Source organism: Hylobates moloch, unplaced genomic scaffold, assembly GCF_009828535.3.
Source record: "Hylobates moloch isolate HMO894 unplaced genomic scaffold, HMol_V3 SCAFFOLD_11, whole genome shotgun sequence".
NCBI classification, from domain to species: domain Eukaryota; kingdom Metazoa; phylum Chordata; class Mammalia; order Primates; family Hylobatidae; genus Hylobates; species Hylobates moloch.
The window spans coordinates 3,011,634-3,036,284 of NW_026652286.1; the positions used below are offsets into that span (position 1 = coordinate 3,011,634).

A 24,651-nucleotide genomic window follows, 5' to 3' on the forward strand; every position below is an offset into this window, starting at 1 on the left:
CTAAGACAAGTCCGTCTGAGTGTGGACTTGGAATCTGCAAACATAAGCTTGGGTTCAGGGTGATGATTTTTCTACCTGTGCACCTCTCTTCTGAGCCTCGGCTTCCTCATCTATATATAAAGGTGAGAATACCTGCTGATAGGTAATAAAGGTGAATTCTTGGGCAACCCTAAGGGGATGCAGCTGTATTGTCCATCTTCAGCAGGACACAGGTACAGCCTCAACCCAAACATCCCATCTGTTCCCTCTACCTGTGGCCTGTTCCTCTTCCCTGTAAGAACCATCTCCCAGGTTGGGGAGCTGGGAAATCTCCAGCTTTGTGTTTGTAAAAGCTCCCGGAAGACCCAATTTTACAGCCAGCTTGGCCAGCTGCTGGGGTAGAAGAAGGGTGAGCAAGGAGCTAGTAGTCTGGGAAAGTGACTCCTAGAGTCGCAGCTCTGGTTGGAGCCCAGGTTTGTCCTCTAACACAGTGTGACCTCCGCAAGCTCCAGCACTTCTTGGGCCCAGTTGCCCCCTGTGGTATACAAAGCATTAAGAATGGCCTGAAACAACCCCAAGGCTCCTTCCACCTGGGAGGCTCCGGCTCCTGTTGGGGTGGGGGTCCAGTCACGTGTTGGCGGGGAGCGGGGTGCCGGTTGACGTGGCTGCGGGTCCAGCCTCTGACGTCCTCGCAGCCGTCCTCCCTCCCTCCGTCCCCGCCCCTCTGGCGGCGGGAGAGCTGCTGGCTAGCCTGGATCCCGGGAGCTGCCTGGAGGCGGGCCCGGACCGGGGAAGGTGAGCAGCTGCGGGACCCAGCCCCGCGCGGGGAGCGGGCACCATGGTGCTGTCGGTGCCTGTGATCGCGCTGGGCGCCACGCTGGGCACGGCCACCAGCATCCTCGCGTTGTGCGGGGTCACCTGCCTATGTCGGCACATGCACCCCAAGAAGGGGCTGCTGCCGCGGGACCAGGACCCCGACCCGGAGAAGGCGAAGCCCAGCTTGCTCGGGTCTGCACAACAGGTGAGCGGGGGCGGCGCGCGGGCCCTCCCCGGGCAAGGCGGGGTCGCCGGGCAGCTGCAGAGGGGGAAATGGGGTGGGAGGCTGTCGCGGATCTTTGCGCGACAAAGCTTGGCGGGGAGAGGGGACAGCAGAAGCGCTGGAGGACAGGTCAAGGAGTCAAAAAGGTAGGGGGATGGGGGAGCCTGGGGGATGGGGGAGACGTGAAGGAGAATTAGGGAGCGGCGAGCTTGTGGGGACTAAGAGAAGAATGGGGGCCAGCAGCGAGACCTAAAGGGAGGGGACAGGAAAGGGGACCTGGATAAGAATTAGGGCTGGGAAGGGTAAGAGGAGAGGGAGGCTGGGAGGGGAATCGCCAGTGTTAGGGAAGTCCCTGAGAGGAAGCGGAGAATGAGGAGTTTGCAGAATTGGGAAAAGGACTGGGGTCTGTGAGAGGGAGGTGGAGCCAGGGTAGGGCAAGTCCTGCCAGAGCTGAGAAGAGGTAATGCCTGGAAAGCCAGCGGGGAGGTGGCCGCGGTCCCGCAGGAGCTGGGAAGCTAGCGGGGTCTAGAGATCTGAATCCCGGAGGAGCCTGAAGGACTCTTCCCCACCCCCTAGCAGCTCTGAGCTCCAAGCCAGTCAGAGGGGGTTGGTATGGCCTCCCCCAAGACGTCTCTGCAGATGTCCCTGGAGACAGGAGGGCTTTTATCCCATGCATTTGCTCATGGCTGGAGCCCTTTCGTGCAGGAAATAGCCCGTGCTCCCATTGTGAAGAGCGGCAGAAGGGGTCTGGCGAAGCAGTTTGGAAGGATTTCTCTGCATAGGCTGTGATCTCCAGGATGCACTTCCAAAGTACAGAGTGCAGAATGTTCTCTGGAGAACCAGGAGGCAAAGAGTCTTGCTAGAGTGATTTAAGGAAGGATGGCCCTGGGGCAGGGGCATGACTTAAAGGACCTCGTAAAGGCCTTCTAGATCCCTTATAGACTGTATGGTTCCGGGAGTGGCACTAAAATGCTGTGACTCCATCTTCCTTTTTCCAATCAATAATTCAAAAGCTCAGAGGACCCAGTTGTGTGGGGACTGTGTCAGTCACTGTACAGTGAGAGTGGAAAGGAAATGGCTGTTGTCCTTGAGGCACTTATAATCCAAGAACAGTGACATTGACAGTGGCTAAATAGGAGCCGGCTGCACAGCAGAATGTGGGACTTGGGACGATCTGGAAAAGGGGAATAGTGGGCTTTCCACTGGCCAGGGGTTGGGAGTCCTTCTCCACAAGTCGTGGTCGGCCGCGTCTCAACCTTCTTTCCTGCCCAACACACTTGAGGAACAGCCACTCTTCTGCCTTTCAGTGATGTCTCTCCAGGCACCGCCCCCTCCCCTTTCTAGAGAGAACCACTGGGATAGTAGTTGTTGTAAATGACCTCTAGGGTCTCTGCCAACCCTTTGTCTTATTGATGACCAGTAGCCCACAGAACGGCTGATCATCTGTTAAAGAAAAACCAGGTTGTGTCTCTCCCCTGCTTCAAATCCTCCACAACTTCTCACTGAGCTTGGAAGAGGTCATAGCAAACCATGACATAGCATACACTGTGTGCCAGGCGCACTGTTCAGAGTGCACTAATTAATGTGTTTCTCGACCCAGTGAGGGAGCCATAGAATGATCCCAACTTAAAGATGAGGAAACTGAGGCTTAGAGAAGGTAACTGACTTGCCTAGAGCTGCACAGCTAGAGAAGTTTTAGAGCCAGACTCTAGCTGAGCTTGTCTGATTCTGGAGGCCGTGCTATTAGCCACTCATCTCCACCCACTCACCTGCTTTAACAATGGAAGATGCATGCCTCTCCAGCCAAGCTCATGCCAGTTTCTTTCTTCATCAGCAGTCTTGGCCTCCCTGGATTTACGATCATTCTTTTAAAACACCAAGCCCTTTTCTGCCCCTTCATTTTTCTCTGGCCTTTCATACAAATGGCTCCTTGTCATCCTTCAGGTCTTTTTCCATTTAAAGTCTCAGGGAGGATTTTGCCTACTGACACATCAAACAAAACACCCTCTTCCTGTTACTCTCTCCCATCTTGTTTCTAACAAATCCTTTTATGGCACTCTTTATGTGAGGATGCAATCTTTCATATTCACTTACTGGTATAATATTTATTCCCAGCACCCACTCAGTGCCTGGAAAGTAGTAGGTGTCCAATAACAAATTGTGGATGAATAAAGTCATCTCAGGGGCCATCCAATGGGGATTATCATCTTCAAATATGGGTGCATGCACCATGTCTTTGTAACCGAGAGCAAGCTCAATAGGGGCACAATAAATATTTGTTGACACATGATACCTGCCCATCCACATTCCCTTACCTGGTTCCCTCAGTGACAAAGATGTGGGCAACTTGGGGCTGAATCTATGGGTGTGAATGTGTTGAAGCTGAGATCTCACAATGACTTGGTTGCCGTTATTCTCAGATTCATTCAGCCACTGGCCCAGATGAAGTAAATAGAGAAAAGGCAACCAACTGACATTTCAAAGCAAGTGAAGAAGGTGGCAACCATTAGCGGTGGCAGAAGACAGGAGGGTGATGTACATGGCACCTATTGACAAGCAGGGCAAGAGCCAGGGAAGCTCTCTGAGGATGTTCCTTGAGGAAAGAAGGTATGGGGGCTGGAAAATAGGGGTCTAGATGACTGTAATCCCAACAGAGGTGTCCAAGGCCTAATAGCCAGTGTCTCTGTAACTCACTAGTTGTGGCTGCTGAAAAAATCCTTTGGGTTTGGAGGCTATTCTTAGAAATCTGATTTCTGACCCTGAATGGCTGGATGAAGTTGAAGTTTGTAGTGATTTTGAAAAGAAATTTGGAGTTTTCCCAGGGGTTTTGTTGATTTTTTACACAGGGTCTGATTCCATCGCCCAGGCTGGAGTGCAGTGGTGTGATCACGGCTCACTGAAGTCTCGACTTCCTGGGCTCAGGTGATCCTCCCACCTCAGCCTCCCATGTAGCTGGGAATACAGGCACGTGCCACCACGCCTGGCTAATTTTTTTGTATGTTTTGTAGAGACAAGGCTCACCATGTTGCCTAGGTTTGTCTCAAACTCCCGGGTTCAAGCAATTTGCCTGCCTCAGCCTCTCAAACTCTTAGGATTACAGGCATGAACACTGTGCTTGGCCCCCAGGGGTTCTTAATCTGGGTCCACAAACCTCCCACCAAAGAGTCTGTAGATAGCATTAAAAGGTTCGTGGTCTTGGATAGGAAAAAAAATGACATCATTATTTTCACTTACCTCTGACTGAAGCAGTATTTTCTGTAAGTAGGAATAGCAAAAAAAAAAAACCATAGTGTATCATCCATACCTGTGACTTTGTCCCCAAGGGAAATCACAGATAGCTTGGTAGCACATTACAGCTGTTGCAGATTGTTCACATTAGATTTACGCTCATCTCTCATTCTAAATTATGGTACTTATTAAATCTCCTGCTAGACTCTGTTATTTAATGAATTAATAAAGAAGTAAACATATAGCTACTTCACAATTTGGTTTTATTAGACAGTTCTTTGCAGCCCTGTGTCTTTTATTTTCTGCTTTTTCCAACAATTCAGAGGAAGTGTCCCTAGGCGGCCCTTGGCCATTCATTACCTCTCATGCTTCCAGCTGTTTTCAAGTCACAGTTCTTTGCTTTTCTGAAATATACACTCTGGACCCTTTATCCTGCCTTCTTAGGCAGTGCCTCACTCTCACTCATGTGCAGCCCTTCCAGGCATGCAAGGAATTCAGTTTTACTATGCTGCCCACTCCTGGCCTGGCAGGTCACCTGGGACCTCTCTGTCATCAGCCTACCTCTAGAAGCTTGATCATTAGGCAGTGACCTGGCAACTTGAGCAAGGAGAAAGAGCCAGGGAGGCAAGGCGAGAATGATGGTTTCTCCTTCACCATTACTTCTGAATCTATTAGTGAGCGGCGGCCAGACCCATGGGTTCCTGCCTCTGAATTTCCTCATCACCCTTGTCCGCACAGGCTGCCACTCAGCCCACTTCTGGGTCCTTTCATAGAAAGTCCTCCTTTCCCCCAACCTAAAGAATTGGGAATAAGAAAGGAGAACTGCTCTTTTCCCGTTGCCCCACGGCTCAGTGCTGTACCCCTACCACTTGGCAGGCACCCGCGTCCTGTTTTCAGAAAGCCTTCCTTTTCATGGCCTAGTTTTCTCCCAACACGGTGTCTACCTTGCTGTGCACTTAAGTGAATCTTTTCAAATGCCAGAGAGGTTCCCTGGGTGACCGCAGTACTGTCCCTTTGAAGCTAACACATGGCCAAAGGCTTTATTGAAATTGCTTGGCCCTCAGCAGGAGTTCCCACACATTTTTTTTTTTTTTTTTTTTTTTGAGACAGAGTCTCACTCTGTTGCCCAGGCTGGAGTACAGTGGCATGATCTCAGCTCACTGCAACCTCCACCTCCTGGGCTCAAGTGATTCTCCTGCCTCAGCCTCCTGAGTAGCTGAGATTATAGGTGTGCACCACAACGCCTAGCAACTTTTTTGTATTTTTGGCAGAGGCAAGGCTTTGCCATGTTGGCTAGGCTGGTCTCAAATTCCTGAGCTCATGTAATCTGCCCACCTCGGCCTCCCAAAGTGCTGGGGTTACAGGTGTGAGCCACTGCGTCTGGCCCCCAGGCCCCTTCTGTCTATATCCCCAGCCACCCACTGTCACATGTGACCAAACTCTACAATCCCATCCTCTTTCCAGCAGAGTCAGGATCACTGAAGTGGCTTTCAGTGGAACCCTAGTAGATTAGTTCTAAGGTTTTACAAAATAATATACATAAGTACTGAATTTCTTTCTTTCTTTCTTTCTTTCTTTCTTTCTTTCTTTCTTTTTTTTGAGACAGAGTCTTGCTCTGTTGTCCAGAATGGAGTGCAATGGTGCAATCTCGGCTCACTGCAACCTCTGCCTCCTGGACTCAAGCAATTCCCTTGCCTCAGCCTCCCAAGTAGCTGGGATTACAGGCACGTACCACCATGCCCGGCTAATCTTTTGTATTTTTAGTAGAGATGGGGTTTCACCATGTTGGCCAGGCTGGTCTCAAACTCCTGACCTCAGGTAATCCGCCCATATCGGCCTCTCAAAATGCTAGGATTACAGGCGTGAGCCAGCCCTCCCGGCCTGAATTTCTATCAAACAATATATGTGTAGTGGAGTCTTCTCCTTAAGATCAGAGAATTTTTTCCTCCATTTTCCTTGTATTCTTGACAATGTCTGGTATGATGCTGAGCACATGGCAGTATTTTGAATTAAATCATTATCTTGTAACCTAACACTGAATAAGAGATGGAAGACACAAAGGAGTGCATACTGTTAGAGCTCCATTGACACAGGATTTGAAGCCAGCACAGTTTATTTATGGTGTTACCCTGGGGGACAGGAAATGACTGCAGCGGGTAGGAGAGCTTCTGGGCTTTGTTCTTGCTCTGCCTCTTGACGTGGGTGCTGGTTACAGAGGTGTGTTTACTTTGTGAAGATGCACCCAGCTCTACATTTATGATTTATGTACTTTTCTGTCTGCAGTTATACATCAGTAAGGTTTTTATTAAAAAGTGTCACATTGTGACATGTTTGTGAACATTAATTGAGTACCAGGCCAGTATTTTTATTGCCAGGAGGACTTTGGGGCCATATTCAAGAGACATGAGCCTCCTTTTTATGGATTTTTTAATAAACTGCTTCTTCGGCCCTGTTTGCTTTCTGCTGTTTCTCCCATGGCCACCTCTTGTGTGCTGCATAAAGGATTCCCCCTGGGGACTGGGACCTTAAGACCATCAGTGTGGTCCTATAAGGCCTCTTACCTCTTCTCCTCTTCCTTAGTCCTCTAGAGCAACGCCTTCTCTGATTGGTTGTTTTAATTCACACATGTAAGAGTGAGGATGGACAGATGCTGCATTTCATTAGTTAAATAGTTCATTCATCAAAGATTAATGAGCACATGCTAGGCCTTGGGATATGGCAATGGAAAGACAGACATATGCTTTTCTTGATAAATGGGGAGACAGACAATAAAACAAGCAATTGCCATGATGAGGGAAGCACAGGGTGCCATGGGAAACCCAGGGTTGGGGGTATTACTTCCGCCTTCAGCCTAAAGTAGAATTTTCTCCAGTGCAGGTTGTTTTTTGTCCTGAAGTCTCCCCTGTACCTTAATGATGATAGGACACCCCAAGAATTGCTAACCCCACTCCTGGAACTGATTCAACTCTGGAAGGCTGTAAGGTCTGACGTCCATGGATTCTCAGACTTTTACAGGACTCATTTTCTAGCTTACTATTAGCTGATCTCTTGCCTGGTGAACTCACCCATTCATATAAACCACCAGCACCCCAACAAAGTATTTCCATAGAGTAATAAACAACAGTGATAGAATAGCTAACACTTATTAAGTCCTTTATATGTGCCAGTCACTGTTCTAAGCATTTTAACCATATTAAAATGTTTTCTGAGACAGAGTCTCACTTTGCCACCCAGGCTGGAGTGCAGTGGCATGGTCATGGCTCACTGCTGCCTCGATCTTCTGGACTCAAGTGATCCTCCCACCTCAGCCTCCCAAGTAGCTGGGAATACAGTCATGTGCCACCGTACCTGGCTAATTTCTTTTAAATTTATTTTTTATAGAGAGAGGGTCTCACTATGTTGCCCAGGCTGGTCTTGCACTCTTGGGCTCAGGCCATCCTCCAGACTTGGCCTCCTAAAGTGCTAGAATTACAGGTGTGATCCACTGCACCTGGCCATAACCATATTAATTTTAATTATCACAATAACCCTATGAAATATGCATAATTATTATTTTTCATTTTACAGAAGAAAAGTAAAACACAGAAAGCTTAAGTAACATATTCAGTGGGAGAGCTGGGAATCAAATTTACAAAATTTGGCTTCAGAGCCCACACTTTTGACAACGAGGTTGGAGATTAGCAGAAAAAAAGTAGTCAAAATTTTATTTGAGCCATTGTGTTTCCCCAGATACGGCATAAAAGTGTCTATAAATACACATCTTTGCAGGCCAACTTCAGAAACCTTTCCCAATGCTTTTGATTGCTTTGCTGCCGCCATCACACTTCAGGCATTGGGTGCAGCCCGGGTCCCTCCACAGAGATTTTACACAGTAAACATGTTTGGTCTGGTTGCTTAGCAACGTGGAAGACAGTATGAATTTTTCATCAAGAAATTAGCATAGATTCTTTCAGGGAGATGAGCACATAACCGGCTGGAAATACAAGCGCTCACTTGTGGACCCCTAAGCCTGTGTCCCTCAGTCTTTTTTCCAGTGACAGATCTGACCTGTCACATTTCCCTTCCTCTCCTAGTTCCTTCTTTGGGTACAGTTTGTAGATAATTCAGATACATGGCTCTTCTCTTCATGGAATTGACAATTCACTAGCACCTTTTGTTAATTCCAGCAGAAAACAGTGCTGCATCCTTTCCAGATTTTCAGATACTAGCCAAGTTGTGAGGAGGTACCTGGGGCACAGGAGGAGGCATAGAGAGGCCATTGGATCATGATGAAGGAAACACCTGAAAGACAAACCAGAGGGGGCCCAAGTAAAGGCAGAAGGAAGAGAAGAGACCAGCAGGAGAGGGAAGCATCAGACCCAGAAGACAAAGAGGAGAAAAAATACAACACAACCATTCCAGGATCAAAGACCTACGAGAGCAATCCGAATATGTGGAGACAGTCCCTTTGTTGTCCACACTGACCTACAATCTCCCAATAACCAGCAGCAGTTCACCTCCCGCTTCCACCTTCTTCTTACTGTATTCAGTACTCCCAGGGCTTATTTCTTGCTAAGAAACAATGGGAAAGTCTGCTTTGAGGATGGAGGAGAATAGCTTCATAGAAGCAAGTTTTAAGAACTAAGAGATTCTATACGTATGTATCAGAATAAACACACGTGCACACAAATGGCCCCCTATAACTAATTTGATAAGAAATAATGGAACTAATAGAGTTATATAGGAAAATAGGTGAAAAAGTTGTGTTCCTCCCTCTTTTTCTCCCTTGGTTGTGCTTATTGAACAACTGTGTGCCAGGTACTGTGCTAGGAAGTGAGGATACAGTGATAACTACACTCTTCCCAATGACACAGTGACCCATCTTCAGCCCTCACAAAACTTACGGTATAATGGGGCAAACCAGAGTTTATAGAAGAAGAGGGCAAATAAATGAAAATGTGTGCTGGTGGTAGGTAACCTGAACAGAAGGTTCTGGTGCTTTGTAAGTGTAAGAGGAAGAGCTTTTACAAGAGCACCTTACAAGATGAAAGCTTTCCTAAAGAGTGATGGCCAAACTGAGAGCTAGAGTTGGAGAAGATCTTAACCAGGGCAAAAGGGAAGGATGTTGGGGGCTCCACACAGAGAAATGAGCCTGTGCAAAGGTCCTGTGGCAGGAGGAAGCCTAACATTTATGAGGGCCTGGGGAAAAGCCAGTGTGGCTGAAGAGTAGAGAGCAAGGGAGATCCTGGTGATCAATGAGGCTGGGGAAATAGGCAGGGGCCTGGATGAGCAGGGCATTGTAGACCACGGACAGATTTATTTATTCATGCATTCATTCATGCATGCATAAATCGAACATTTATTAATGTCTCCAGGAGGGGTATTGAGCCACGTACTGATAAGGTGAAGATTACCATTATTTTCAAAGCTTTTTTTATTCAGGTGAAATTCACACGACATTAATCACTTTGAAGTGTAGGATCAATGCCATTTAGTACATTCACATTGTTGTGCAGCCACTACCTTCACCTAGTTCTAAAACATTTGCCTCACCTCAGAAAACCCCTCATCTATTAAATACTCACTATTCCTCCCTCCTCCAATCTGTTTCCTGTCTTTATGGATTTGCCTATTCTGGACACTGCATATAAATAAAATCATATGATATGTGGTCTTTTGTGACTGGCTTCTTTCACTTAGCATCATGTTTTCAAGGTTCATCCACATCATAGCATGTATCAGTACTTTATTTTTTTATGGCTGAAAAATATTCCATTGTATGGGTAAATGTCATTTTGTTTATCCATTCACCCATTGATGGACATTTGGATTGGTTCTACCTTTTGGCCATTGTGAATAGCACTGCTAAGTACATTCCTGTAGAAATATTTGAGTACCTGTTTTCAATTCTTTCAAGTATATATCTAGGAGTGAGATTGCTGGGTCATATGGTAATTCTATGTTTAACATTTTGAGGAACCGCTAAACTGCTTTCCACAGCAACTGCACCATTTTAATCTCCACCAGCAATGTATGACAGTTCCCATTTCTCCACCTCCTTGCTAGCAGTTGGTATTTTCATTTTTATTTATTTTATTTTATTTTTTTAAAAAAGTCATCCTAGTGGGTGCAAAGTAGTATCTCTTCGTGGTATTTTCTGAGCTTTTAATATCTAAAAAAAAAAAAAAAAACCCAAATTCTCACTTTTAAAATATTCATCAGTAGCCAAGTTTTTTAAAAAAAAATTTTATTATAAGTTCTGGGATATATGTGCAGAATGTGCAGGTTTGTTACATAGATATACATGTGCCATGATGGTTGCTGCACTCATCAACCCGTCATCTACATTGGGTATTTCTCCTAATGCTATCTCTCTCCTTGCCCCCCGCCCACCAACAGGCCCCGGTGTGTAATGTTCCCCTCCCTGTGTCCATGGGTTCTCATTGTTCAACTCCCACTTATGAGTGAGAACATGTGGTGTTTGGTTTTCTGTTCCTGTGTTAGTTTGCTGAGAATGATGGTTTCCAGCTTCATCCATGTCCCTACAAAGGACGTGAACTCATCCTTTTTTATGGCTGCATAGTATTCCATGGTGTATATATGCCACATATTCTTTATTCAGTCTACCATTGCTGGGCATCTGGGTTGGTTCCAAGTCTTTGCTATTGTGAACAGTGCTGCAATAAACATACATGAGCATGTGTCTTTATAGAAGAATGATTTACACTCCTTTGGGTATATATCCAAAAACCACAGTAGCTGGCGAGTTTTTAACAAATATTTGCTGTCTGTATTGAGCAACCATTAAAATGAGTCCACATGGGCAACCTGTAAAAACATTTCATTGTTCATGAGTCTCGTGAGAGGGATGGAGTGTGTGTGCAGTAGTCCTGGCTGCCCTGTTCTTCCAGCAAGTTTGCACCTGCTGCTCTGTCCGTGAAATATGTTATTATTGTCATCTTTCCCATTGTGTTCCCCCAAGCTTTAGCCCCTCATGGGTCCCACTCAAACTCCTCCCAATACCTGGGCCCTGCAAACCTCATCTAATTAGGCAGTATTTAGGGTCTTTCAATATTTCCTTATGGATCAACACTGTCAGGCCAGTGCGATGCCTGGAGGAGCCTTGTCCCTCTCCAAGGTTACTTGCTGCCCACACAACGAACCTTCAGGAGGAGTTCAGTAAGTCCCAATTCATTAGATAAAGGGTGCTTTAATTGCCTTATGTTATAGAAAAGTCCTGGGAGATTTTTACACACTGCTTATAATGTTACAGTGATATTTGGGGAAGTTGATTGTGGTTTTGGGGTGGACCTGGAATGCGTTATAATTTTTCCCATTAAAATAATGGAGTACCAGTGCCTGCTTTCTGAAATCTGCTAATCAGCATGTTTTTGGGAACAGATCAGAGTCAAAAACTGGGGGGGAGTTGCATATATGAATATGAATGAAAACAAGCATAAAGGGGAGAGAGGTCCTGTGAGGATTCTGTGAAATTGAGTCAGTCCATCTGGCATAGACCCTAGAGTATTTCGACATATTTCATTGATTCCTCTCCCTACCCCCACCTCCACTCATTAAGTCCAAGACATGCTTTTTCTCTCATAGAAAGTTAAGCAGGACTTAGCACATAGCAAAGAGAAGCGAGGAGACATGTTGAATGACTGAAAACATTGATGAATGGATGGGTAGAAAAATGAGGTGGCAGGGCTGCCACCTCCTCTTGTAGCCAAAATAAAAACCACAGGCACAGAGAAGCAGGGGAGGGTGCTGAGTTCACCGAAGGATCTCTGTGCTTGCCTTTAGTGATATATCAAGAAATCAAGACCAGCAGGAAGCATGTGGCAACTTCACTTTTTACAGGTTTCTCTCCTTTCAGGTCTCTGTTCATTTGGCTAACGTTAGAGAGAGGTTTTTAAATCTTCAGCTGCAAGGCCAATGAGGTAATACCCAGGGAGATGTTTTATCTGGAAGAGCATTATAAACCACACAGGTTGAACTCGCTGGTAAGAACAGCATGATGTAAAGGCTGTAGGTTTATTGAGGCAGGATTGCAAAGACCTTGCTTTTCAAATAGAATTAAGAAGGATGTTTTGGAAAAGATGGTGTTTGAAGATGCAGATAAGGTTGGGTAAAAGCAGTTTGGTAGGGCAACTAGAAGAGTTGATTGAAACAGCTGCAACTGTAGAATATCTTCTGTTAGCTTTAAGCTTATTCTGCATTTCTGAATGCCCCCTGCACTCTGCTTCTCAGAGCATATCGCCAAGCATCTTAAAATACACTTTCGTTTCCAGCACAGTCACTTCACATAGAGGAAAGGGGAAGCTATCAGAGAGGAATACAGTGAAGGCAGTGCTGTGACATGAAGGGAAAATATTCGCATGATTTGGAGGGATTCTTTGCACATTCTTTGCAAGTGCGTCATCTAATGATCTCGTCTCTTACTAACAAATGGAGCAGATTCTTTAAGTGGCAACATGACTATCACCCTTTGCACATAGCTCCATACAAAACACGTAGAGACAAAGAACAGAAAGGAATGAACGCGAGATTAGGTGCCTAGCCTAATCCCACCACGTTGTAGCCTTGCATTTGATTTTGGGTACCCACTGGAATTAATTTTAGGTAACAATCTTTGAGACCACTCGAAAGAAAAAATTAACTCAGAATGAAAATGTTCATTTTTATAATCAAGATGCTGAGCTAAAATGGGAATCAAATGAGACTCAAAAACCTGAATTTGAATTCAGACTCCACCATTTCCTAGCCAAATCACCATGGCCATTCTGAATCCCACTTTCCTCATTCATGAAACGGGGATTCTACAAGGTTCTCTAAGGTCATATGGAAGAATGAATATGACACGTATGAAAGCACCCAACGGATTCAGCACCTGCCATTGCTCAAAGGATATTTTTAAGAATCTGTGAATTATTTTCTTATTGATCCTTTACCAAAGCAATGACTTGTCTATTCACCATGCGGGAAAGAAAAAAATCATTAAGAATATTCCAGATGTGATAAATGAAATGTGTCTGTTAGAATGAAAAGGGGAACATGGACTTTCCACTTCTAGGATGATTATTCATTCAATAAACATGTCTTGCATACCTGCTATGTGCAAGGCACTGAGTTAGTCCTCGGGACAGTGCAGTGACAAGGCAGAACCCATCCCTGACCTCATGCAGTTAATATTCTAGAGGGAGAGATGTTCATCACACAGTTATACACAGAACGTAGTTAAGTGCTAGAAGTCATCTCCTTGTGCCTCCAGAACCCGCTGAATGCTCCCCTCTCAACCCCAAACCTACTTATTCCCCACCCCCTGCTCCAAGGCTATCCCCATTTTCTCCCCCTCCATACCCTGGCCCCAGAAGGCCTCCACCTATCAGCTGCATTGACCAACTCCTCTGCCTTTTGGCATCAGGTGGAGTTGGCCCAAAGGAGATCTGAGGACAAGAGGAGTGTGAGGGGACTTCATCACCCCTGCTCCCTCCCTGCTAGGTGCCTGGGGGCTGGCTACATCCTCAGCTGAAGGGCTCAGATCCTGCCAGGCCACTGTCTCCCTTCAGCACCCTGTCCTGTTTCCAGTGACCTCTCCTGCTTCTTGCCCCTTCAGGCCTAGGGATGGTAACGGTGCCCAGCTCTCCCAGCCCCTGCATACTCGCCATTCCTTGTTGCTTTCCTTAACCCTCCATACATTTGTAAATATCTGCTTTATGAAACTCTCCTCAATTACCCAGTTATAACGTGCCATCTCTTCCTGCAAAAACCCTTATTGATAGCATATTCAAACCATGTTAGCTATTATTACCAACCATAATGATTAATAATAATAAAGGAAGAATCTGTGAGTCAGAGGAAGTGTGCCAATGAAATTGGCAAAACTCAGGACCAACAGCGATAACACCCTCTATTTGCACAAGGTTCTATTGTTTAGAAGCCACTTTCATTTTCCCATTTGGTTCACCATCTAGCCTGATGCTTTGTGCGTCCTGAAGCCTTTAATATCTGCTTGCCAAACAGACACACCTGCAGGTAGGAAGCTTTGGGGCTGTTATTCTCATTTCAAAAAGCTTGGAGTGAGCTGAGGAAAAATAGTTCTCATTTATAGTAATTTGGAGCCAGGGACTCTGATATCACTGACCTTCCATGATCAAATCATATTTTGGGACATTTTGTAGACTGTTTGATTGTCAGCCCATGTAACACAGAAGGAAATCTATTAGGTTTGCATCTCATTTAAAAGAAGGAACAGCTAGATCTGTGGATGATACTGACTGGCTTTGAATCTGCCAAAATGTCAGCTGGTGGAAGAATGTTAGAAGCAGCACCTTAATGGCCATCCCTTCAAATCCGCTTCCTGACTAGTCATGAAATTCACACAGAAGAATCAATTTGTCGCCCTAACATGGCAGAGACTGCAGATATCCAGTGACACACAGGGGTTCTGCTTTTTTCTTTCTTTCTTTCTTTTTTGTTATATTTTAAGTTCTGGGATACATGTGCAGGACATGCAGGTTTGTTACATAGGTATACACATGCCACAGTGGTTTGCTGCACCCATCAACTCATCACCTATATTAGATATTTGTCCTAATGCTATCCCTCCCCAACCACCTCACCCCCGACAGGCCCCAGTGTGTGATGTTCCCCTCCCTGTGTCCATGTGTTCTCATTGTTCAACTTCCACTTATGGGTGAGAACATGCAGTGTTTGGTTTTCTGTTCTTGTGTTAGTTTGCTGAGAATGATGGTTCCCAGCTTCATCCATGTCCCTGCAAAGGACATGATCTCATTCCTTTTCTATGGCTGCCTAGTATTCCATGGTGTATATGTGCCACATATTCTTTATTCAGTCTATCATTCATGGGCATTTGGGTTGATTCCAAGTCTTTGCTATTGTGAACAGTGCTGTAATAAACATACATGTGCATGTGTCTTTTTTGGAAAGGGAAGCCTGAGAAGTTATAGTTGAAGTGTATTTTTCTTGAGGCAGCTCTCACTCTTGGATTCCTCCCTTTCCCCAGCACATGCTTCCCCCAACCTGGGTTACCCTCACTGTGTCTCTGTGTCTCCAGGCTGGTTTTCTCACCTAGTTTCCTCCACGTCCGTCCACCCCTCCTGTATGTACCTGCTGGTTTGATTTACTGAAAACACTGTTTTGCTCATGTCTACTCACAAACCGTCAACGTTTCTCCATTACTTATAAGATAGAATTCAAGATTTTTTTGCTTGGCATTCAAGGCCCTTTATGACCTGGCCTCACCAATCCTTTCCAACTCCATTTCTCCAACCCCAGCCTTCCTCTCCAGCTGACTCACCATGTCCTAAGCATGCTCCCCTCTGGATGCACACTGCTGCTGTCCTCCCCATTTGAGAAGCTCTCTCTCTGTCATTGTTAATCATCCTTGAGTGCTGCGTTGAAGCCCCTCGTCCAGGATGCCTTCTCTGATCACATCAACAATGAAGAGTTCCTCCTTAGGTCTTATGTAGCCTACAGTCCAGGTATTTGGCTTTTTAAGACTGTCTTCTATTTTTATCTATATTTTCATAAGTTTGAATCAGGAATAGCAAATGTCTTTCATCTTCCATATCAATTCCTATTAATGGATAGTAGCTTCCTGGAGCCCTAAGCTGAACAAACACCCTGTGTCTGAGCTCAGCAGGAAAGAATGCTTCGATCAATTAGCCGAATCTGTCTTGAGCATAAGGTAGGAGAATTGTAGCATAAGCACCTCGTATTTCCCCTTTATGGAATATCTCTTCTCTACCATGGGATGGTAAACTCTCTGAGGACGGGGACTTACTCATGTATCTCCCATGGCATGTAGGGTGGGTGAACAGATGATTGGCAGGCAACAAGTATGTTCTGATCTCTGTTTGACAGCAATATAATATGGAGCAGTTCGACTTAAAACCAAAATATAAGGAGAATCTAGTTAAAACAGCCTCTGTCTTGGTTTTGAAATTGCACTTTATAACTCGGCTGTTTTTTCAACTTTCAGGTTAGAGATTGATGTGCTTTTCGAGTGTCTGCATATAAGCGGATGGATATCTTAGATTAGTGGTTCCCTGCACTTTTTTTCTACACTGCATCACCTCTAATGGGTGATATTCACATGGGTTTGATGGTTTTGTAGATTTACCTCCTTTCTCTTCCATGAAGAAAAGCTTATCAAAATGCAAAAATATGAAAGAGGTCTTATTATAAGGATAACCTTGAATATGTTAATCAATTTTTAAATGGGTACAAACTCAAATTTTTGTACTTTATTATTTATAATATATTGGCACAATAATGGTTATAGCAGTTGCCCTAGTTAATGGTTTCATCAATTGTCTGAGCACCATAGAATCATGTAATCCTATAGCTTCTCTGAAAGAACACCCTAATTTTAATGCCAAGGAAACTGACATATAAACAAACTTTTCAGCCTTTAATACAAAAGTGACTGTCTTGGGAAAAGAACATTAAATTAGAAACACAAATTAGAAACTAAGAAAAAAAAGTCTAAAGGATTCAAACGAACCAATATTAAACAATTGTGTTCCTATCTGACGGAAGTTTTCAATTATGCAGAGCTGAGATCCTTCCATACACAGACTCAGTTTAACAGGAAAAATGTGAGCCCCTAGTAAACCAGTACAGTGGGACAGGAGAGGGGGCAGAAGTGGAAATTTTGGAAAGCAAAGTCAAATTTTGGGAGTCACAGAGACCGTGCTCTGAGGTGAAACACATTGCTGACAGCCTTGTTGTGGCCACTGGAGATGGGAAAATAAGGGTAGGGTGGCTGGAGTGAAAAGGCTGTGTTCAAGTCCAGATTACTGACCTTTTAAAATACAGCAGTTTATGAGTGTTGATGAGATTACAACATGGTCTTGACATTGCCTTTGTTCAGGGCACAAATGAAACACATTTCCCGCACAAAGAATGTCAAATCCAGATTCAGAACTGAGAACAATACGAAAGCTGATGCTCAAACATCCAGGCAGTTCATGAAAACAACCAGACTACTGGCGGGGGAAAGAGGGAGTGGATGGGGCCACCAGCTTAATGATTTGGCACCCGCCAGAAAAGCAAAAGCAATGAGTCAAACTTTTCCATGTTCAACTGTGTGGTTGTTATCCAGAGACACACAGCCCCAAGAAACCACACACAGTATAGTATACAGGTTAGTAGCACTGGCTTTGGGGTGGACATAGGTTCGAAGCCCAATGTTTTCATATATTAGCTATGTGACCTTGGATATGTTTCAATCTCCCTGAGCCTCAGTTTCCTCCTCTGTAGTAAAAATAATTAGGTTATTTTTTATTTGTTAATATTAGGGTATATAGAATAGAGACAATATTAGGCACTTATCTATAGTTGCGTGAAGATTAAATACAATAAAGTTTGTGTTGTGCATTGCAGAGCATCTGTTACATAGGAAGTTTACAGAGATGGTGGCCAAAGGGCTTTGTGATGTGACTGATGAAATAATGCAGGGGCCACCTACAAGAAGGAAATATCTAGGTAGGATCTTGCTATCTTGCGGTTTCCAGTCCCACGGAGTTTTGTGTTTTTTTGTTTGTTTTGTTTTTTTTTTTAATAATTCTGTTTTTAAATTTAGTTTCCACCAGAAATGTTGGGATTGCAGCAACATTCATCCTCCTCCTCTCACTGGGTTTTAGCTGTATTGCACCCGCAGACTGACTGTACTCTGGACACAGTGCAAACTTTCCTTCTGCCATCTTGGCGGAATGCCCCTCTCCAATTTCTCTACCTGTCAGACTTCAGGGGCGCTCAACCCAACGTCAGCGTCTCTATGAAACCTCCTGCAGCTCTCCCTTCTTCCCTTCCTGCTCCTACCACCCTCCCCTTCTCCAGGCAAAGCTTGGTTTGCTTCTACAGACTCTGCCTGGTGTTTTACTATTCTCCATCATAGTTATTACTCTAATAATGGTGAATGATGATTGATGGAGTGAATGAGTGAATGGCTAGGCTAGGAGGGTAGAGATGGGACATCCTTCCTCCAGTCCCGCTGGCTTCTCCTTATATCTACTCAAGACCTGGGAATGACAATAGACCATTGTGTCTTCCCAGGAAGGGAAGGATAGGGCCAAGCTGGAAAGCCTGCAGGCTCCACAGTCATGTGCCTGGGTTCAATTCCCAGCTCTGCATCTTATTAACCATGTGACTTCAGACTTAACCCTTCTGTGCCTCAGTTTCTTCCTCTAAGTGGGGATGACAATAACACCTCCTCATGAGGCTGTGAAGTTTAAAGGAAACGGAATGGGTAAAATGCTCAGACTTGTATCTGACACATGGTAAAGCTACATATGATGGGTTTTCTTTTTCTTCAAATTTTAGCTCAGGGATTTTTCCCTGACCCTCAAATTCTTAGTAGAAACAACTCCTGCACCGCCCCCCCCAACCCACCGCTCAACCGACCTCATTACCATCTGTCCCGGTCTCGACAGCACTTATTCCTAAGGGAAATAGCTTTTTGGGTCTCCTGGCTTCTTGCTCTCTACCCCATTGGAAATGTCCACTCCATAAGGTCAGTGATCAGACAGTGTTGTTAGGGCAGTTGGCCATTGTTGGGAGGTTTAATCATTATTGAATGACAAACAGCAGATAAAACGTTTGCGTTAGGGCTGGCTGGTATTCCTATTGTGTCTCATCCTGGCTGGGTTGGGAGGGGCAGCTGCCAGCAGGGCTCACCCACCAACAAATCTCCAAGTTGGTCACATCAAGTACCGGCTGCAGGCAGTGAGTGCCCTGGGCCAACCATAAACAGGCTTTTTTAGATTTCAAAATAACCACAAGGAAAAAGGAGAATAGGAGGAGGTGAGCTACGAGGGAGGCAGATTTGAGAAAGGATTGGGGGCACAGACTCGGAACAAACAGGAGAGGAGGTGTTGGAAGGGTAATGTCGCCATGGAAGCACTGCGCCGCCTGGACTGGAAGCCAAAGCCTCCTCTTGAAGGTGGATTTCCCCTTTGCAGCGTGAACTGTGTCACCTCTCTCCCACTCCCAGAAATAACTGTGGATTTGCCCAAGGGCACATGGCTTCACAATTCTTGAAGCAGGCAAGAAGTAGAGGACCCTGGTGCTGGCAGCTTCCTAGGAGACGAAGGCCTAGCAGGCAAATCAGTGTCGCGGGGGGAGCTGAGCGGACCCTGAGACAGGAGGCCATGCCTGTGAGCAGCTTAACATGAGAGAGGGGGTGTCTACCTCTACCCTACCTGGATGTTTGGGGCTCCCCCAAATCAGGGCGTTCCCATGCGAGGCATCCCTAGGCTCCACCCAGAACCCACCAAGTCAAACCTCTGGGGGGCCTGGGAATCTGAACTGTGCACTCCCCAAATGAAGCTGATGCACGTCAAAGTATGGAAATTGGTGCTGACAGTCCCGTTTCCCTGACTGATGGGCATGCAGGGGCAGCGTAGTGGGTGGTGGGACCAGGCAGCGTCCTGGGCATCCGCCTTAGGGGCACAGAAACGTGGAGGAGTGGTCAAGGCTCACTAGAAATAGGAGGCGGTGGCTGAAGTGGCAGGAAGGCAGCAGGGCCTGGTGGTTCCGCAGGGGATTCCGGGGCGAGTCAGCCTGGGTCTGAATGCAGCCTCTACCGCCCCCTAGCGGGCCAAGACTTTTGGCACAGAACTGAGCTCTACGGACTCAGTGTCCTCGTCTGTAAAACGGGCTTGACAATATTTGTGCTTCCTATAAGGTTTCTATGAGGATTTAAGAAGCTTATATTTGAACAGTGCAGGGCACAGGTAAACAAGGCCACAAGGTGGAAGAGGCTGGGACCCTGAGTTTGAAAATAAACGGCCCTTTTCAGACTGTGAGAAATCAGCTTTTATTGGTTCAGCCTTGAGGTTTAGCAGTTGGCCTTCCTTGATGAATACAAGTCTGTTAAGTGACTGGCTAGCCATGAAGGTTCAGTTAGTTGTCAGTATCTGCTAGGACACAATCGGTTGGGTGTGCCTTCCTCTACAGAAGGAATGGGCAGAGGAGATCAAACCTTCGGATTGGTTAAGAGCTGTGCCCCACGTTTTCTCCAGGAAACTTTTCTCTGCAGTTGGAAGGGAAATTTTGATAAGCTTCTAAGCTATCTTCAAAGGATAGCGAGGCTGTTCCCACTCAGCCTCTAGGAGTTGGTCCTTCTCTGGAGGCAAAATGAGCAAAATGAGGATCTCTCTCAGTTTCTTATAGCTTGATGTAATGGACTTAATGCCTGTTGTACAGACATTAGGAAGTGTGTGTGTGTGTGTGTGTGTGTGTGTGTGTGTGTGTGTATTTGAGAGGGAGTGGAAGGAGTATGGTACCAGACCTAGAAGTCATAAAATAAACAAAAGAAACTTTTCCTTGCTGGTAGTAATTTAAAACATTTTAATACTAAAACAATCATATGGAATCAAATACAAAGACTCATATGAATTTGTAAGATAGAATTGGAGATTTGGAGAAAGATCCCCAATTGCTCCCGACTGCTTCCTCTTCCCTAGAGTACATGTCACCTTCTGCCTCTGAGGCTATTTGGAAAGAAAGTTTGAGAAATACTGGTCTAGAGACCAGTGGATCCTAAATGTAGGTCCACAACCAAGTTCTGGGCTGGTTGTGTGTAGGAATCACTCAGCAAACTTGCTGAGCATACAGATTCTTCAACCACCCCAGAAAGCCCAATTCAGCATGTTACTCAGAGGTGCATGTGTGTACGTGTATCTGTCTCTATCTCTATTTTTATTGTGATATAATTTGCATACAGTGAAATATACACATCCTAAGTTTACAGCTTGATCAATTTTGACAAATATGTATCCCTCAGGCTGTAACTCATACCCCTCACGTGCCTCTTCCCAGTCCATTCTCCCCAAAAGCAGTCACTGTTCTGATGTCTATTACCACTGATGAGTTCCACCTGTCATAGAACTTCATCTAAATCAGGGTTTCCCAACTTCAGCCCTAATGACATTTTGGGTTGATAATTCTTTGTTGTGGGGGAATTAGGGAATGAATGTGTGCCCTCGAATTCATATGTTGGAATTCTCACCCCTAAGGCTATGATATTAGGAAGTGGGCCCTTTGAGGGGTGATCAGGTCATGAGGGTAAGGCCCTCGGGAATGGGATTAGTGCCCTTGAAGAAGACATGTGAGAGAGATGTTGTCTGCTCTCCACCGTGTGATGATGCAACAAAACGGCTCTCTGCAAACCGGGAAGTGGGCTTTCCCAGATACCAGATTCACCAGCTCATTGATCTTGGACTTCCAGCCTCTAGAACTGTGAGAAATAAACATTTGTTGTCGAAGCTACCCAGTTGGTGGTAAGTTGTTCTGGCTGTCCAAACCGAGATAGGGGTTGACATTGTGGCATGCTTAGCAGCATTCCCGGCCTCCAGTAACTGCTCCCAACCCCTATGGTGACAGTAGTCAGTAGCAGCTCCGTCGCCTCCAGTTGTGGCAACCAAAAATGTCTCCAGACACTTCAAATGTCCCCTGAGGGGCCAAATTGTCCCTGGCTGAGATCCGGCACTGTCAATGGAATCATGCAGTATGTATTCGTAGACAGCTGTCTTCTTTCCCTCAGCATGTTTTGGTAATTCTTCTCTATTGCTGAGTGTACCTGAAACTCATTCCTTTTGTTGGTTGAGGAATATTCCATTGTAAGAATATGCCCCAACGGACTTCTCCGTTGTCCTGTTGGTGGAAGGCTGGGCTGCTTTCAGTGTTTGGCTAGGAGGAGTCATGTTGCTCTCAGTAGCCATGTCTAAGTCTTCTTGTGGATTCATGTTTTCCTTTCTCTTGGATAAATACGTGGGAGTGGATAAAAACTGTTGAGTCATAAGGTAGATTTATGTTTAACTTTTAAGAAACTTCCAGTTTTCCAACGTGGCTTGCCATTTTCCCTTCCACCGGCACTAGTGAGCATCCCAAATGTCTCACATCCTTGTCCACACTGGTGTTGTCAGTCTTTTTGATTTTAGCCATTTTAGTGGGTGTGTAGTGGTGTCTACTTTTTTTTAGCATCTTCTTGGGTAATTCTCACAAACAGCTGTATTAGTTATCTATTGCTGTGCAACAAAGTGCCCCAAAACACAATGGCTTAAAACAACAATGCTTATTATCTCAGTTTCTGTGGGGTCAGCAATCCAGTCATGGCTTACCTGGGTCCTTTGGCTCAGAATCTCTGCCAGGCTGTGGTCAAGGTGTCCTCTGGGGCTGTGCTCATCTCAGGGTTTGACTGGGGCAACCTCTACCTCCAAGCTTGCTCTTGTGGTTGTTGGCAGGATTCAGTTCTTCCTGCGGTGCCCTCGGGTCTTTGCACATGGGGCTTTCTATAGGAAAGCTTTCAACATTGCAGGGTGTTTTATCAGAGGGCGTGGGTGAGAGACAGCAAGGAAAATGGAATGTCATTTTTTGGGTAATCTAATCTTAGAAGCATTGTCTTCTCACATTTGCATATTCGTTCATTCGAAGCAAGTCACTAGGTCCAGCCCATACTCAAGGACAGGGGATTACATAAGGGTGTGGACACCAAGGGACAGGACCCTGAGAGATCTCATCATAGATGCACCAACCATGGAGGCTCTGGTGTAAGAATGCTTGGTCTAGACCAGAGCTTCTCCAACTATCTGTGAGAGAGGATCCAGTTTAGCTTAGTTTAGGTTTGTTTTAATGCTCACACTTAATGTCTATATTTATCACAAATGAGTAAAAAAGTAACACAACAAAAACAGTTCATCAACTGGTCCCTACACACAAACCCCACTTTCTGTAGCACCTGACTAGACCCTAGGGTCACATAAATATTGCCGACATTTGTCGAGGGTTGGCTGGGCTAGCCTCTGTCCTAAGAGCTCTGCGTGAGTTATCTTATCTAAGCCTCAATCCAACCCCAGGAGATAGATGCTATTGTTAGCATCCCCATTTTACAGATGAAGAAACTGGGCACAGAGAAGTTAATTAATCAGACCCAAGGTCACACAGCAAGTAATCGACAGAGCCCAGACTCCAACTAAGCCGTCTTGTTTTAGAGCCTGAATACCTGACCAGCAGGATATATTTCATTATATACACGTTAGTGTGCATAATCGCCAGTATTAGAGCCCAGAGCCACAGACTCTTGCAGGTCCCTTTGCCCTGGACTCACTACCCCCTTGGCGGGGGCTTAGCTGTACTATAGACCCCAGCAGCAGCAGTGGCCCATGGTTGGCATCATCTGAATACTGGATGCTCAACTGGATGCTTCTTCTCTGCCCTCCCCTTTTTTAAAGTTCAACTTTAAGGAGCAAAGATGATCTCTTTTTTAGCTGGATCTGCTTCCCCCACCTGCAACCTCCTGGGTGGTGCAGTGCTACTGTAAGAGGGATGTCCCAGCGTGAAACCCCAAATTAATAAACAGCCCTAAGGTGAAAAATTAATCATGTCACAAAAGGGGTCACCTAGCATCTTTGGTAAGGTTAAACGTTTGCTTACAGATCATTAGCTCCATAATTAATTTTTGGTTTTCCAACATAAGCCCCATAAGGGAAGGACAGCATCTGTCCTGTTAGCTCCCATATTCCCAACACTTAGCACAGGACCTGGCCTGTGGTGGCGCTCAACAAATATTTGTTCATTAAATGAAGGTTCAGGTTCCACCCCCTGTGCCATCTGTCTCTGCCTGGATTATTACTGGAGGCAGAGCCGGAGGTGTCTGTGCTGCCCTTCATGAGGAAGCAGGAGCCAGGGAACCGTGGGTGGGGCCCGGGAGGAGGGAGGACAAGCACAGGGGCATTACTGAGCCACTGCCACTTGGCATCCAGGGTGACTGCTGGATTTCCAGGGGTCATATTCCAAAAGGCGACTGAAGGCACTTTTGGGAATAGTGAGGAGGAGGAAGGAGAATTCATTGCCTGTCTTCCTGCTCACAGGGCTTGAGTTCCTCCCATGGAGGTGTTTGGGGTTTTTTCTCTCTTTTTTTTAATTATGGTAAAATAACATAATATAAAATTTGCCATCTTAACCATTTTTAAATGTACAGTTCAATTTGTGCGTGTGTGTGTGTGTGTGTGTGTGTGTGTGTGTGTGTGTGAGATAGGATCTCCCTCTGTTGCCCAGGCTGGAGGGCAACAGTGCAATCTCGGCTCACTACAGCCTTCACCTCCCGGGTTCAAGTGATCCTCCCACCTCAGCCCCCTGAGTAGCTGGGACTACAGGCGTGTACCACCATACCCAACTAATTTTTGTATTTTTTGTAGAAATGGGGTCTCACTATGTTGTCTGTGCTGGTCTCTATCTCCTGGGCTCAAGCCATCCTCCTGCCTCGGCCTCCCAAAGTGCTGAGAGTACAGGCATGAGCCACCGTGCCCAGCCTCAGTTCAGTGGTATTAATTCATTCAGGATGTTGTACAAACATCACCACCATCCATCTCCATAACACTTTTTGTGCTGTAAAACTA

At 45.6% G+C, this 24,651-nt stretch overlaps 1 protein-coding gene across 1 annotated transcript in view; it reads left to right on the plus strand.

Moving 5' to 3' along the window:
* Positions 1–683: 683 nt before the first annotated feature.
* The window catches only part of SYT13 (synaptotagmin 13), a 46,293-nt gene continuing 22,325 nt past the window's right edge, over positions 684–24,651 (plus strand). The window contains exon 1 of the mRNA XM_032166178.1: positions 684–1,000. Coding sequence (XP_032022069.1) covers positions 818–1,000 — 183 coding nt within the window. The 5' untranslated portion in view covers positions 684–817. The remainder of the gene's footprint in view (positions 1,001–24,651) is intronic.